General features: G+C 36.7%; 1 protein-coding gene across 1 annotated transcript in view; it reads right to left on the bottom strand.

Moving 5' to 3' along the window:
- Positions 1–1,822: 1,822 nt before the first annotated feature.
- Positions 1,823–17,066, bottom strand: part of LOC127870373 (RING finger protein 10-like) — a 34,228-nt gene continuing 18,984 nt past the window's right edge. Inside the window, exons 9-18 of the mRNA XM_052412996.1 lie at positions 16,473–16,651; positions 14,889–14,979; positions 14,426–14,537; positions 12,720–12,853; positions 10,493–10,610; positions 9,940–10,041; positions 6,183–6,290; positions 5,790–5,866; positions 4,042–4,240; positions 1,823–3,710 (exon numbers count right to left, since the gene is read on the bottom strand). Coding sequence (XP_052268956.1) covers positions 3,619–3,710; positions 4,042–4,240; positions 5,790–5,866; positions 6,183–6,290; positions 9,940–10,041; positions 10,493–10,610; positions 12,720–12,853; positions 14,426–14,537; positions 14,889–14,979; positions 16,473–16,651 — 1,212 coding nt within the window. The 3' untranslated portion in view covers positions 1,823–3,618. The remainder of the gene's footprint in view (positions 3,711–4,041; positions 4,241–5,789; positions 5,867–6,182; positions 6,291–9,939; positions 10,042–10,492; positions 10,611–12,719; positions 12,854–14,425; positions 14,538–14,888; positions 14,980–16,472; positions 16,652–17,066) is intronic.

The following is a 17,066-nucleotide window of genomic DNA, read 5'->3' as shown; positions in this document are numbered from 1 at the left end:
ATCATCCGGAAACCATTTTACTATTTCGGGTCACTGTTACCTTGACCTTTGACCTAGTGACCTGAAAATCAATAGGGGTCATCTGCTAGTCATGATCAATCTACCTATCAAGTTTCATGATCCTAGGCATAAGCGTTCTTGAATTATCATCCGGAAACCATTTTACTATTTCGGGTCACCGTGACCTTGACCTTTGACCTAGTTACCTGAAAATCAATAGGGGTCATCTGCTAGTCATGATCAATCTACCTATCAAGTTTCATGATCCTAGGCATAAGCGTTCTTGAATTATCATCCGGAAACCATTTTACTATTTCGGGTCACAGTGACCTTGACCTTTGACCTAGTGACCTCAAAATCAATAGGGGTCATCTGCGAGTCATGATCAATGTACCTATGAAGTTTCATGAACCTAGGCCTAAGCGTTCTTGAGTTATCGTCTGACAACCACCTGGTGGACGGATCGACAGACCGACCGACATGAGCAAAGCAATATACCCCCTCTTCTTCGAAGGGGGGCATAAATATCAATATTGAGGCAAAGTAGTTTCCAAAACAGTAGCGCATCTATAATCAAACTGTACAACGCTAGCATTACAGCCCAGAAGAGGCATGTTTGCTTTCCAACATCACCATAACCATTTTAACCGTATTTTGCCCAAGACCTTACAGTATATCCGTGTTGAAGTGTACCAGGCGCTTTATGCAGAAACAATATGAAGGGAACATAAGTTAGGTACATACGACTTAAAACCGTGTAAGGAAATACTCCCCGAAATACTCTCGGTGTACTCGGTACTAGTACTATTCTAACAGACACCTCTTCACATATTGTATTAATAGATCTGCAACCCATAAAAAACAAGTTTTTATACATTTTTTCCCGATATTGACTAAAATTTGACGACGAAAAATTATTACCACACCGTGCTGGACTGTTCATTGTGCACGATTGGGACGGTGGCATAGGATTCACTAAATGACACACCATATATCTATAATCATGTCACCTTTACAATTGGAGATCGTTATATATACTAGTATTCAGACTTACAGCCACCCTGGAACATATCAAGTTCAGCAAGGGCTTCACATCACTGACACCAGGTCTGTGCCTACAATGCTGAGCTATGAGTCGGAACAAGCTACAATGACAGAAGATAAGAGCTACTATTCTTAAAAAGTTTCGATCCAGCATTACGCTCCAGCTGTCCTTAATAACTTAATCTCTATAGATTTACAACTTATTAACATACAAAACTGAGACTCAATCTCTATAGATTTACAACTTATTAACATACAAAACTGAGGTTACACAATAATAACGTATTGCCGGTAAATGCCGAGGTGATATATTTTCTCCATAACGAGTTCGTGAACACTGGGAATTAATTAACTAACCTCTGAGGGTTGTCAGTTGTTAAGAATTATATTTTGTCAGTTTCAAATGATAGACATGACTCATGAACCGACTGCGGAACTCTTTTATCACTTGTCAATATTTATTGAGCGATTACCATTTTCTCAATACCATAAATATCCAATTTTCGCCACAAAAGTAAGTTTACAAGCTCCAATGCCCAGTACATGTTGCATTAAATACCATGAGAACCTCTTCATAATTCAGGACCAAATGCTATTTGAACGGTTAAGCGGTGACCCCAGTTTCAATTATTTGTGTTCAATGCCAAGTTTCTTAAGGCCACGAGCATTTCGTCTTAATCAAAAGACGAGCGGGTAACAACAATTATTGTTCTTCAGATAATGTTTCTGGAGTTTATTCCTATAAATGTACTACAAACTTAAAAATACAAAGCAAATACATTGTTTTTGCGCTTTATAATTACATTGTGGCAATACGGTACACATCGGGTATAAACAACAAAATAACAATATTAATTCATATACAAGCAAGGCATTTACAATAAATTCAGAATAACAAGAGGCCCATGAGGGCCTGAATCGCTCGACTGGCTGGAATCAATAGGGCTCAAGCCCTTGATAGTATAAACAATCTGAGTAAGTTTTAAACAAACAGACCCAACATGGGAAATTCATCGCATTAACAAGAAGAAACGTAAAATTTAAACTTCAAATGGCTCCTTTTCAACAATAAGTTGGACAAATTTTCTTCACTCTCAGTGGGGTTCTGGCCCTTGATGATATAAAACATCCGTTGAAGTTTCAAAAGGATAGAACTTTATATTTAAACAAACAAGAAATGTGTTTGTCGGAAACACTATGTCCCCTTCTGCGCCGCTTTGATATTTTTTTGACCTTTGACCTTGAAGGATGACCTTGACCTTTCACCACTCAAAATGTGCAGCTCCATGAGAAACTCATGCATGCCAAATATGAAGTTGCTATCTTCAATATTGCAAAAGTTATGGCAAAATGTTAAAGATTTTCATTTTTTTTATCAAATTTAAGGGGAGATAATTCTGGACTTATAACTCCAATATTGCTCATTTTCAAAAGGGTTTGACTCATCATTCAGATAAAGACACTGTTAAAGTCGGGAAATGATTGGATGAAAACTGCGTAATTTGCGTAAACAAGCCTTATTTCACAATTTTCTCAAATTCAAGTGGAGATAATTCTGGAGTTTTTACTCTGATAAAACCCATTTTCAATAGGGTTTGAGTCCTCATTAATATCAACACACTGGACAAGTTTGAAAAAAATCGGATGAAAAATGTGGACTTTATCGGATAAACAAGAGAAAGTCTAATGCACACACAGACAGACAGAAACCATGCCATCCCATAAGCTCTTCTGGCCTATGGCCAGAAGAGCTAAAAACGATCTAAAACATGTATTTGCATAACTTAAGAATAACATGTACGTTTTCTTAAACTTTTCTATGCTGGTCCATTTCATATGCACAAATATGAAGAGAACTGCACGCAACAAGCATCGCAAGAGAGGTCAATGTCAGATGACCCCACTCTATCCTGTTAACACTTCAGCAAACTACATACTAGTAACTTTGAACTTACCAGCTCCAACTTGGTTAACTCCACTAACACACATCATTCATTATTATGTGTAGATGCGTAACAAAAACAGCAGCAAAACGACTTTAATAACTTAAACATATTAAGGAGATACAGGTAAATTGCACCCTACTTTATAAATATTTGAATATTCTATGATGGGTTACAGAAAAATTCGTTTTATTACATGATGTAAACAATCCAAAAGTAATTAAGATCTTCACAAGTTATCCTATCAGAATGAGAAATACTATCTAAGGCATTTACATCATAATTTAAAATATGCACCACATAAGGAAAGCAAATATTTGTGCATTATTTCTAAATAAAATTATAAACAGCAAAAATGCACTGCATTATTCCACTTTTTAATAGTGCAAGGTTCATTTAATACAGAAAACTAAAGTTTATTCCCAGCAATTGTAATTGTGAAAGATAACATAAATCTGCTAGACCTGCAGCATGTTAGATATATAGCTAAAAGACTAGGATTAAGCCAGAAACTAACGTATCTGATTTAAGTGATTACAGAAATATTCAACAGTCACACCAGTTTTTCATTCTACCCTAACATTTACAAGGTTAAAGCTAGATTATGCTGAATAGTGTGTACGCATAGTCCCTATTTTCTTGCCATAGATGTTGAGAAGAGGACCATCTGTTTCTTTTTCTTCTTGCCACTGCCCCCACTTCCTCCTGGTTTCTCGCCGCTCTCTGTAACAGCAAAACAAATACCAGTAAGCCTCTCTCTGGGAAAAAGGGCAATGCATAAAGTATCGTCCAAGATATAACAAAGAATAATAACACTTTCCGCCTTAACTGGATTTTTGTTAAAATGAAACTTCCTTTTCACAACAAATTACGATTAAAACGGACAGGCTAATCTGGGATGAAACTTTATGCACATTCATTTAGTCCAGTTTTCGAAGAGAGAGACCCAATTCTTGTTATGCAGCTTAAATTGAAATGAGAAAAATGTATTTAAGGATTTATTTAAAGAAATGCAATAACAAAGGTTACACTTTCATACTGACAGAACAGGTACCTTTCTTGGAGCTAATAGTTTGAAATGCAGCTTCCAGGGCACTTCCAAAGGAGCTACTGAACTCTGGCACAGGAACCTTGTCCTCATTATCACTATCATCACTTCCTTGGCTCTTGGACTTGAGGAAAGCAGGGGACTTCTCAGCTCCCACCCTGACCTTGGGCCAAGACGTGGCAGACTTTGCACCCGACTTTAACATCTAATAATGACAACAGCATTTCATGTTATTTAAATTACACTTCTTCGTTTCTCAATATAATTGAACTTGTACAACAAGCAACAGTTGTTACCTGCTGATGACCATGTAATACAATGTACACACAGGGTCCTTCTCTTCATTTTTTTTACATAAAAAAATGCAAGGATTAACAAAAATACAAAAAAAACAACAACAACCATTCCACTTCACAAAAATTGATTTTGTTTAACATAATAAACACAAGAATGTTAAATAGGTCTACACATGATGTTTTCTAAGGAATTCATTGATTTGTAGCTGATCATATAGATGTCAATTCTTCAAAAATATCAATCATATTGTCATCATGAATTAATTGCCATCATTGTCAAGTAAAATAATGCGTTTCCCATCAAAGGGAATTAAGGTAGCGCACCCCTAATAATTTCCCCGATTTCTTCGAAGGTTGAAGAGCCTAATATTAGGTGCTGTAGCCTAGGGTTTAAGGTGATAGACTAGAAATCTTTGGGGATATTTCCGAACAGGTTCGAATCCTGTTGACGACCCGTACTTTTTTGCGACGCGTTTTATTTCTTTTCTAACGTAATTTGATTTAATATGGCATATAAACTATGTTTATTGTTAAATATGTTGCAATTTTTATGAACATTCTTCAATTTTTAGAATTAAAACAACGTTATGGCTAAATTGGGTGATTTACTGCTGAAAATACGAACCATGCATGTTGCATTTTTATTTTTATTTCAAAAAGTAAACGGTAAATCTGTCTATTTCTCGGTATTTTTGCTATATATAGTGTATCTATAAAAACTAAGTTCAAAATATTACTTCAATGATTCTATTTTAATTTTATGACACTTTGTTTTTAACCAACCCAATTTCTACATGCCTGAAACCACTTACATTTCATGGCGCTCTTCCATAGATAACAAGTTAAAAAAAAATGTCTGTCAAAGAAAACTTTTTTCATCTTGTTTAAACTTTAAACACCTTGACTGCATCTGTACACACCAACTGCATGCCTATATTTGGAAATCTGGATGAATTATGGAACTTTCATATACCCCAGGGGTGCACATAATCTTGACAAAAGCCGAGTGTGGGGGTGGTTTTGAAAAAATCAGTATTTAAAAAAAAAAAAGAATGGAAAGACTACCTAAAAATTTGCATGTAGTTCAGTGAAATGATGCTGATTAAGAAAATAGATTAGATTATATTTGGATAGGTGCCCATTACGGGTGCGCTACCTTAAAATGCAAATATTTATATGTAGAAATTATCTACGGTTATATTAAGTGATAAATGCATTTTTCAAAATGGAAGCACAACTAAATTCAATTGCAACAAGTAAACTCATGGAATTGGTATCCCCCCACCAAAAAAATGTGTTTATGTAACTGTGCAAATTGTGACAGATGGATTGATACACAACGCCAATTCTGTATCCCTCCTTCTTTGGCGGTGGATAATAAAAGGTTTAAACATTTCAATGTAGCAATTCAGGTATGTTTCATGTTGATGGTGTTAATCTGAATAATCATGATTGTACCTGTGCAAAAGAGACTGCGGCAGTCTGCCCGTCATCCCCTGGACTCATGCCAGCTGGAAACTCTTCCACACTGCCCACTGCAAACAGACAGGAGAACTGTATAATCTTATGGATTCAGCAATGAAATAAATTATATGGCCATTCTTCCCCAACCTGATTCAGAAGAGCAGTTAAATTGTATAATGTATGGACATGTGGTACTGATGAATCCATTGGATTCACGATCTTAAACTTATAAATTTCCATTCATCCAACCCGTCACGTTTTTATAATTTAATTTGTGTAGCATTGCGACAAGGTTTATTACAAATAGTGTTACAGTTCATATATCACTCAACTGATCAAACAGGCAAATCATCCACAAGAGAAGCTATTAATTGTAATAATATTTACCAGATGGGCTGCTGGCAGGTGTATCTAAAAATGGTGAGCTTGTATCACTCCTGCCTTCCTGAACAGTTGTCTGTGTGTGGAACTGACTTCGTACTATTGTCCCTATGCCTGTAACAATAAGGAAATTATAAAATTGATTAAAAAATAACAAGACTATTGCCAAGCAAAAAAGTCCCCTACCGGTGAAACTCCACCATTTTCAGCAATATTTCTAGTCTATTTGTTGCCATAGCGACCAGAATTTTTGAGGTAGGAACAAAATGAAATGACATGCATAATATCTATATTGCCATCTATCCATGTTTCAAGTTTCATGAAATAATATGAAGAACTTTTTAAGTTATCGCAGAATACAGAAAAGTGTGACGGACAGACTGACTGACACACGCAAACCATAAGTCCCCTGCGGTTTCACCTGTAGGGGACAATAAAGGATAGCTTTATTCCTGTCCAGCATATTTTTTATCTTGACCTTGAAATTGCGCCATCATGACTTACGTATGTATCCTGCACATTGTGCAAATGACCTAAACATTTTTCGTATTTCCTGAAAAATCCTTCAATTTCTAAGGAAGAAATGTAAACAAGAGGGCCATGATGGCCCTAAATCGCTCACCTGACTCATTAAAATCAGATGAAAACTATGACCTCTATTGTCTACACAATGTTTTTCTATGATTTGACCTAGTGACCTAGTTTCTGACTCTAGATGACCCAAATACAATCCCAATCCAGATTTCATCAAGATAAACATTCTGACCACAGTTCATAAATATTGGATGAAAACTGTGACCTCTATTGTCAACACAAGGTTTTTCTATTTATTTGACCTAGATTTTTACCCCAGATGACCCAAATACAATCCCACCCAAATTTCATCAAGAATTCTGACCAAATTTCATAAAGATTGGATGAAAACTGTGATCTCTAATGTCTACACAAGGTTTTTCTATTATTTGACCTAGTGACCTAGTTTTTGACCCCAGATGACCCAAATAAAATCCCAACCCAGATTTCATCAAGATAAACATTCTGACCAAATTTCATAAAGATTGGATGAAAACTGTGACCTCTATTGTCTACAGAAGGTTGTTCTATTATTTGACCTAGTGACCTTGTTTTTGACCCCAGATGACCCAAATACAATCCCAAACCGGATTTCATCAAGATAAACATTTTGACCAAATTTCATCAAGATTGGATGCAAACTGTGACCTCTACTGTCTACACAAACAAATTGTTGACGGACGGACGCACACACACGCAGGCACACACAACGGACGCCGGACATCACACGATCACATAAGCTCACCGTGTCACTTCATGACAGGTGACCTAAAAATATGTGTCGGAGATTAACATGAACAGTTGTGGTTAAAATCCCATAGAAACAAGGGCTGTTTGTAAAACATGCATGCCCCCCTATATGGGCTATAAGTTGTAGTAGCAGCCATTGTGTGAATACGTTTTTTGTCACTGTGAATGGTGGTGGTGGTGGTGGTGGTGGTGGTGTAGTAGTAGTAGTAGTAGTAGTAGTAGTAATAGTAGTTGTAGTAGTAGTAGTAGAAGTAGTAGTAGTAGTAGTAGTAGAAGTAGTAGTAGTAGTAGTAGTAGTAGTAGTAGTAGAAGTAGTAGTAGTAGTAGTAGTAGTAGTAGTAGTAGTAGTAGTAGTAGGTGGTGGTGGTGGTGGTGGTGGTGGTGGCGGCGGTGGTAGTAGTAGAAGTACTGGTAGTAGTAGTAGTAGTAGTAGTAGTAGTAGTAGTAGTAGTAGTAGTAGTAGTAGTAGTGGTAGAAGTAGTAGAAGTAGTAGTAGTAGTAGTAGTAGTAGTAGAAGTAGTAGTAGTAGTAGTAGTAGTAGTAGTAGTAGTAGTAGCAGTAGTAGTAGTAGTAGTAGCAGTAGTAGTAGCAGTAGCAGAAGCAGTAGCAGCATTACAAGACCAATACTTAAGAATGATAAAATGGGAAAAGGTAACCTAGCACTGGCAGTAAATATGGGGCTCATTTACAGGTCAGATTTGGAATCTCTGCTGTAAAATGAGATTTTGAATGAATTAAAGGGAGGCAAATCTGTAATAAAAAGAACATGCATAAACCGTAGTTGTTTCCCTTGTTTGAACCATGCTAAATCCTTACAAGTTTGGAAAGAATTGGATGAAAAATTTGGACTTTATTGCATAAACACCATTTTCTCAATTCAAGGGGAGGTAATTCTGTACTTCATGGACCAATAATGCTCATTTTTTGTAGGGTTCGTGTCCTCATTGATATAAAGACACTGTGCAAATTTGGAAAGGATCGGACAAAAAATGTGGAAGATTTTTGAAAGTTTTCACAAAATAGGACAAAAACGAATAAACATGCAAAGTTCAACGAGCTCCTACGGCCATGTTTTTTGACGAATCAAATTTCTCTGAACAACTTTTTCAGGGGAGCCTTCAAAGGTCATCCCTGTGAAATTGTTTGAAAATCTGATGAGCGGTTTCTGACAAGAAGATTTTTTAAGGTTTTTACCATATATGGTCATGGCGGCCATCTTGGTTATGTGATCAAATTTTTTTTAACAATTCTTTTGTCCCATGACCTAGGGATGCTCCACATGAAATTTAGTTGAAATTGGCTCAATGGTTTAGTAGAAGAAGATGTTTACAAATTGTTTACAGACAGACAGACGGCCGGACGGACGCCGGACGGTGAGTGATCACAATAGCTCACCCAGAGCTATCGCTCAGGTGAGCTAAAAAGGCCTATACTTTTGACCTTTAAATATGAACTTAACCTTGCACCAGTGTGACTGACTAATAGGTTGTGAATGACCTAAGCATTGTAGCCAAGTTTCATGAAAATATTTCAGTAGGTACTTGTGATATAGAACCTACGTGAAAAAAAGCTATTTTTTTCTTCCTTTAAGTATGACCGAATTCTAATGACACAAAGATTTTAGCCTAGTTCCATGAAAGTCATTCAAAAGGTATAACAGATATGGAGCTTACACAAAAATGTGCAGTCAAACCTTGGCCCTTAAGTATAAGCGTGTGCCTTGACCTTGAGCCAGTGAGATATACCCATGCCTTTTTTGCATCAACTCAATGACAGTAATATACATGTACAATACAATCCTTTAAAGGGTACACAAGATAATAAGAGAACACAACAATGTTGGCACAAACCCTGTCATTTAATTACAACCTTGATCTTGAGCCGACCAACTGATTCCTGAGGTCAGCACATTGTCTCAATGCCTCTCTTTTTTTGAAAGCAGATTCATGACAATCTGTCAAATGATATAGGCTATATGGAGGGACGCAACAGTATTACAGCAGACAGACTGATAGATGGACAATGGGCATTCCAATAATACCATCTACCCCTTTATAGAGGGTTATTCATCAGCAGAATATATGCAGTAAGGTTTCATTATCTTCTGAAACCAGGGCTTTTAATTCAAAATATTATGTTTGTATCAGATGATTTTGATGAACAATTCAACAATAACAACAACCTGGTAACAAAATCAATCAGTGATTTTTTTACCTGCGAGTCTTGCGTCCTGGACTCACAAAAACAAAGTTTCGAATTATCTGAGTCCCAAAAATGCATTGAAATTTCTCAAAAAATAATATCGTTTAATATTTGGAATCATTCTTTCGATTCAGGGACTCATAGATTTGCAAGTTATCGAGTCCCAGGACTCCGATGAGAAAATTTGTTAAAATATCACTGATCAATAAAACAGATTGGCAAAATAAAAGGTTTTTACATAGTCCCAGTTTCTTTCTCTCCTGCTCCTCAATGAATTTTGACCTTTTCCTATCTTCCCGAGCTCGTCTCTGTCTTGTAAGGCGTCGCTTTTCTATCTCCTCTGCACATATAGAACAAAATGCATTGAAGGTTGTTAATACAACTATTCAAATAAAACTGTTTAAAAGTACAACTTATTTACAAAAGGTAACTTTATATTTAACTGAGTTTGCAAAACATGAAATACAACTTACACATTTTAACAAGGACTATCAAATTTCTCTTAATCTTCTGTATAAAAATTAAATTAGGTAACACATAAGAAACTGTCAGGCACAGGTTGGGAACCTTAACCCTTTACCACTTATATGCATTTAACCCTTTACCTTTCTTACTAAATTCAATTTTTAAGGTTTTCATTTCCAACCGTTAGTTACTAACAAGCAGTAAACAGCATAAAAGCTGAACAGACCGCAAGTTACTCGCAGGCTGTTCTGGCTTTATGCTGTTTGCACATAACCATTTTACTATGCTTCTGAGTGGGAAAGGGATAAATGACCCAAGAGGATTACCTTGAAATGATTTCAGGGTCTCCTTGCTGACAATGGGTGGTGCCAGTGCTAATTCAGCAACTTCAAACCCACATGTTAGTGGGAGATGACTCAAATAGCGAAGTCTCTTCCTCAGTTCCTACAACAGATCATTTATGAACAACTTTTTTAAGAAGAATTTTACAACTAAGTCAAGTTGATTATGTTTTTCAAACAGGAGCTCATCTGTAATTTCTAATCAGTTTCATTGAAAAGTTAAAATTTTAACAAGGGCTGTTTGTAAAACATGCATGCCCCCCTATATGGGCTATAATTTGTAGTAGCAGCCATTGTGTGAATACGTTTTTTGTCACTGAATACGTTTTTTTGTCAATGGTGGGTGGTGGTGGTGGTGGTGGTGGTGGTGGTGGTGGTGGTGGTAGCAGAAGAAATAGTAGTAGTAGTAGTATAGTATAGTAGTAGTAGTACGTAGTAGTAGTCGTAGTAGTAGTAGTCGTAGAGTAGTAGTAGAAAGTAGTAGTAGTTGTAGTAGTAGTAGTAGAAGTATATTAGTAGTTTAGTAGTAGTAAGTAGTAGTAGTAGTAGTAGGAGTAGTAGTAGATAGTAATAGAGTAGTAGTAGTAAGTAGGTGGTGGTGGTGGTAGAAAAAGCAATAATAGTAGCAGTAGTGTAGGTAGTAGTAGTAAGTAGTAGTAGTAGTAGTAGTAGTAGTAGTAGTATAGTTAGTAGTAGTAGAGTAGAAAGTAGTAGTAGTAGTAGTAGTTGTAGTAGAGCCATAGTAGACGTAGTAGTAGTATAGTAGTAGTAGTAGTATTAGTAGTAGTAGTAGTAGTAGTAGTAGTAGTAGTAGTAGTAGTAGTAGTAGTAGTAGCAGTAGTAGTAGTAGTAGTAGTAGTAGTAGTAGTAGTAGTAGTAGTAGTAGTAGTAGTAGTAGTAGTAGTAGAAGTAGTAGTAGTAGTAGTAGCAGCAGCAGCAGCAGCAGCAGCAGCAGCAGCAGTAGTAGCAGTAGTAGTAGTAGTAGTAGTAGTAGTAGTAGTAGTATGCATTACAAAAATGCAGTTAGCCTTACATTTGGTAAAATTTAAATATATTACAAGGGAGGCAAATCTGTAACAATAAATTTAAACTTATTGCATTTGTTTCCCCTGTAGTGTATTACCTCTCCTGTCCTGCTTATATTTATATTAATCAACAAAATTAAACATTAACACAATATTTAATATACAAAATATACAAAAAATCTCATATTCTGATAATATTTTTACTGATCCACTGTATTTTACTTAAAGGATGATGTTTCATTGGACTGATAATTATAGATTTAGGATTACAGACCAGTTGCTTCAGTAATATTGTTCAGAGTGTGCCCTGTTGGCCGCGTATGCATTCTAAAATTATCATTCAAAAAACCATTTTACTATTTCGAGTCACCGTGACCTTGACCTTTGACCTAGTGACCTCAAAATCAATAGGGGTCATCTGCTAGTCATGATCAATGTACCTATGAAGTTTCATGATCCTTGGCACAAGCGTTCTTGAGTTATCGTCTGACAACCACCTGGTGGACAGACCGACCGACAGACAGACCGACCGACCGACATGAGCAAAGCAATATACCCCCTCTTCTTCGAAGGGGGGCATAAAAATGGCTTAAAGTTTTGTGGACTGGTCACACATCATATGGTGATAAAAAGGAGGAAAAGAGATTTTGCATTACACGTTCTAATGTAGCTTGTCTACCCCCATTTAAAGGTTGTCAAAACATTTTGATAGATCTATAGCACACAGCAACATCTGTATGTTCTTTCCATGGTTTACATAGGACTCGTTTAACCCTGAGCTAATTGTATTCGTTAAGAGCTGCACATTATCAGCTTGCATCTTTACGATTCCTAGAAATATATGGGCCGTGTTCTGTGAAAAGGGGGTTTAATGCATGTGGATTTTTGCTAAAAAGAGAATCTCTTTAAACAAAAAAAATCGTACAAGCGGAAAGTGCTGTCCCTGATTAGTGGACTGCTCAGGCTAATCTGCCACAACACTTGACGCACATGCATTAAACCTCCTTTACACAGAGCACGGCCCACATCATGCTGAAATTTGTTATATCTTTATAGAAAGAATTCTACTTAATGGCAGGTAAGTAAATAACAGATCAATTGCATGTCATAAATTATATAAATAGTCAAAGTTTATATAAAATTATAATCAAATATGCTGAAACTAAGAAATATCAGTGGGCACTCACATCTGTAACAAATACGCTTTCTTTCTCCACTATCTTGCCGCTAATGGTCTGAGGACAGTGCTCCAGACTGCCATACTCACGCACAAGGCATCGCGCGTTTAGAGAATGAAGGTATATGTGCTGGCCATCTTCAGCTGGGGAAAAATATGAAATTATGAGCCACGGTATGGAAAAACTATACATATTGTCCAAATGGGAGATAAAACTATAAATATTGTCCAAATGGGGGATAAAACTATACATATTGTCCAAATGGGAGATAAAACTATACATATTGTCCAAATGGGAGATAAAACTATACATATTGTCCAAATGGGAGATAAAACTATACATATTGTCCAAATGGGAGATAAAAATTCTTAACATTTACTTCATCTGCGATCCAGCTCTTTAAGTTGAACTTTAGTCAATATATCTCGGAAATCACTTGTATTCTCAAATTTAAAGCGTATTATCACAAAACATTACTAATTATCCCCACGCTTTTTAAAAAAAAGGTGGGGATATTGTGGTTATCTCCGCCGTCCGTCCGTCCGTCTGTCTGTCTGTCTGTCCGTCCGTCCTGGCCACTATCTCCTCCTACACTAAAAGCACTAGAACCTTGAAACTAACACATGGTAGCTATGAGCATATGTGCGACCCTGCACTATTTGGAATTTTGATCTGACCCCTGGGTCAAAAGTTATTGCGGTTGGGGTGGGGCCGCGTCAGAAATTATCACTCATTTTTTTAGGTTATTTTACATTTACTTCTTTATTTCTACACCGATTCACTTCAAATTGATACTGGACCTATCTTATGACAATACGGTCAATCTCAACCATGCATGGCCCCATTCCCAACCCTGGGGCGCCCCGCCCACATAGGCCACACCCACCAAAAATTTCCATTTACTATAATTTTTTCATTTCTACACGGATTCACTTCAAATTGATACTGAACTTTTGTTATGACATTAGGGTCAATCTCAACTATGCATGGCCCCAATCCCAACCCTGGGGCGCCCGCCCACATAGGCCACACCCACCAAAAAATTCCATTTACTATAATTTTTTCATTTCTACACGGATTCACTTCAAATTGATACTGAACTTCTCTTATGACATTAGGGTCAATCTCAACTATGCATGGCCCCATAACCAACCCTGGGGCCCCGCCCACATAGACCACACCCGCCCAAAATTGCCTTTTACTATAATTTCTTCATTTCTACACCGATTCACTTCAAATTGATACTGAACTTCTCTTATGACAATACGGTCAATCTCAACTATGCATGGCACAATTACCAACCCTGGGGCGCCCTGCCCACATATGTCACACCCACCCAAAATTGCCTTTTACTATAACTTCTTCATTTCTACACCAATTCACTTCTAATTGATGATGAACTTCTCTTATGACAATACGGTTAATCTCAGCTATGCATGGCCCCATTACCAACCCTGGGGCACACCTAAGTCAAACATTCGGCGTGGGGATACGCGTCGGCCTCTGCCGCGCCATTTCTAGTTTCCCAATTTGGATAAAAACTGCGAAATTTTCCCAATCCAAAGGGATCAGGCCCCATTTCCGAAATGATGAAAAATAACACACATATGTTTTGCACATTGTACGGGAATGCAAAGTGAAGAAAAGCCTTCAAGTAATACTTAGATTCAGCAAAATTCTTACTGAGAAGATAATTTAATAATAAACAAACCTACCTTGGTAGAAGTAGAAGGCTTGTTCCCCAGACCTATACCTCTGCTTCTGAGTGGACTGGGTAGGCAATTCCAGGTGTTCTGCTGCCTCTTCTACTGGCATAAAATTAGCCATCTGTAATACAAGAGATTGCTTATAATGAAACTCAATGTGAACACACAGAAACATGACAGTTCAAGTGTTCCTCCAAATATGTAATTTTTTAATTGTACAAAATAAGCAGTACAAACATTTTGCTGCACAATTTTATCTCTTTACCACCTCTCTTTAGTATCAACAAAAATGTAATTTCTTAATCAAAATGGACATGATTCTCATAAAAGGTTCATGAAACAAAGAAATGAGTGTCTTAGTTTGAAATTCAATACTTCATCTATTCCATGCCTTTCCATGCAAAGGATGCGATATGTGACTTAAATGAAAACTTGCTTTAAAATGCAAATTCAAAATTGAATGCATTATAACCATTTCAAATGCCTGTTGGTCTGGCCCTGTCGGTGAGCCAGGTGCATCAGTGGAACTGGTTATGGCTTCAACTTCAGACTCTGTCACATCACTGAAATAATTGCAACATTCAGGTGTAATTTATAGAACTATTTTGATCAAAATAGAAATATTTTCCTTCCTAGATATACAATTTATAATCAGTGAAGTTTCACCCCTGCGCCCAGCGTCCTAGACGCAAAACAATTGCCTTAGACGCAAGTTTTAGAATATGTGCATCCACAGGATGCAAGTTTTTTTTCAAGTACCGGTATTATTGCACTTTCCGTATGGGGTAAAATGTGTGTTAACACCGTGTTCTGTCAAATATTGTATCACTCGTGATAATCGGATATTCAATGGCTTTGTACCAATGAAATTTGTGGTTAGTAAAGGGATAAAGTGTAGAAAAAAGGCTGTGTAGGAGTAAATATTTACTTCAGAAAAAGCAAATTGTTCGTGACGTCAGCAAACTTTTTCTGAAAAATGGGTCTTATTGGGAAACATAACAGCGAAGGCCAGCAGTCTTTGTTAGGGTTTTTTTTCCAAAGAAATGCAAGTTCTATTCAAAGCAATGCAAGTTCTAGCGCATCCATATCAACAACCAACGTTACCAGAGAAGACTACAATAATGACATTCATCCAAAAAAGCTTGGCATTTTCATAAAGTGTGTGAAAAATTATTTAGCTGGGTGGCCTTCGATGATGAATCTTAAGAGTATGTACTGCAAACTTTGCACACATGCAAAGAGACGGGAGACTTAATAAATTAATGAAATATCATTAATAAAAACAACAACCAAAAGTTACTGGACATGCAGGGATAATTACTATTTCAATCCACTTTTCAAGTTATACCATCTGCACTCTCTTGACAACAGCTTTATTTTATTGGCAACGTCAATGAAGTTAATGTTATTTACTCAACACTTTCAAAAGACTATGCTGTAAATGTAAGTGTTTATGTACCTTCAACGTTCCTGCTGTAAATTCCAAAATAATTCCTCATTTCTTACTTTGCGCGGCTGCATTTCAACTTTGCATTAATCCACTGTTTAAACACATTTTAAATCGCAAACTGCCTATCCAAAGGTAAAGCCTCGTCATTTCGGATGATGACCGAGTGAGGCATATGTAAAACACAACCTTGAACTGTATTGAAATAATCAAATTATTTTGTCTATGTCGAATGAACAAAACATATTGTTTTCAATGTTATTTAAAATTATTTTGGTATGTGTGATTTGTTTATGCAATAATAGCGAAAATACACATCTGCGGGCACTCTCAAAATCCGTTCCTGCCCTCATGCTGCGCACTCGGGCAGGAACGGATTTTTAGAGCGCCCGCAGTCGATCATGCCCTGGAAAACGTGTATTATCCCTATATAGTTTCTCAAAATTAACATAATTATAAGAACAGTGTGGTCATGGTTTACATATTAAATTTTGTTAATAAAATTCTCCTTAAGAAACTAAAAAATCATTTGTACAATTTAACATTACAAAATACCTATGAATTTTTTAACCAAGCATACATCATTTACTATTTTCTGTGCACACATACCTTTCAACAGAAACAGGCCTGCCTTGTCTTTCAGGGGCAACTGCATTACTGTCCTCAGAAGTAATGCTAGTTAGAGTGTGGTCAGCACCAGTGGCAATGGCGGTCTCATCTTCCACTTTCACATCATTTACACCCTCCTCTTCTTCATCAGAGAATGCAGACTTGTACTGCTTCATTTTCTTCAATGGTATTGTTCATGATAAAACACAAATTCAAGTACAGAGTAAAATCTCAAAGCTTGTCAGCACAAACAGAAAAATAGTTCATGGGCAAAATTCCTAAACAAACAAGACTGCCAACTTGTCACAGAATACACCCGTTTAAGTGATATGGCATGCTATCAAACATGGCCGTGAAACTATGCCCACAAAAATTATCACCATATATTCGAAAACAGCGATATTTTTTAAAGTAGGCAAATTTGATTATCGACACTATAACTGCAGTCTGTGCTTAACTGAATAGCAAGAAATCTGGGCTGGTACATTACTGGAGCATATTAAGTAATCAGATTGAATACAAACAAGCCTAAGGTTCATTGATTGTTATCAGATCACTAATTGCGCCTTTAATTCAGATGAGAATTACATCCTG

The sequence above is a fragment of the Dreissena polymorpha genome, chromosome 1 (genome assembly GCF_020536995.1).
Source record: "Dreissena polymorpha isolate Duluth1 chromosome 1, UMN_Dpol_1.0, whole genome shotgun sequence".
Taxonomy (NCBI): domain Eukaryota; kingdom Metazoa; phylum Mollusca; class Bivalvia; order Myida; family Dreissenidae; genus Dreissena; species Dreissena polymorpha.
This window is presented reverse-complemented; position numbering and strand designations above follow the sequence as displayed.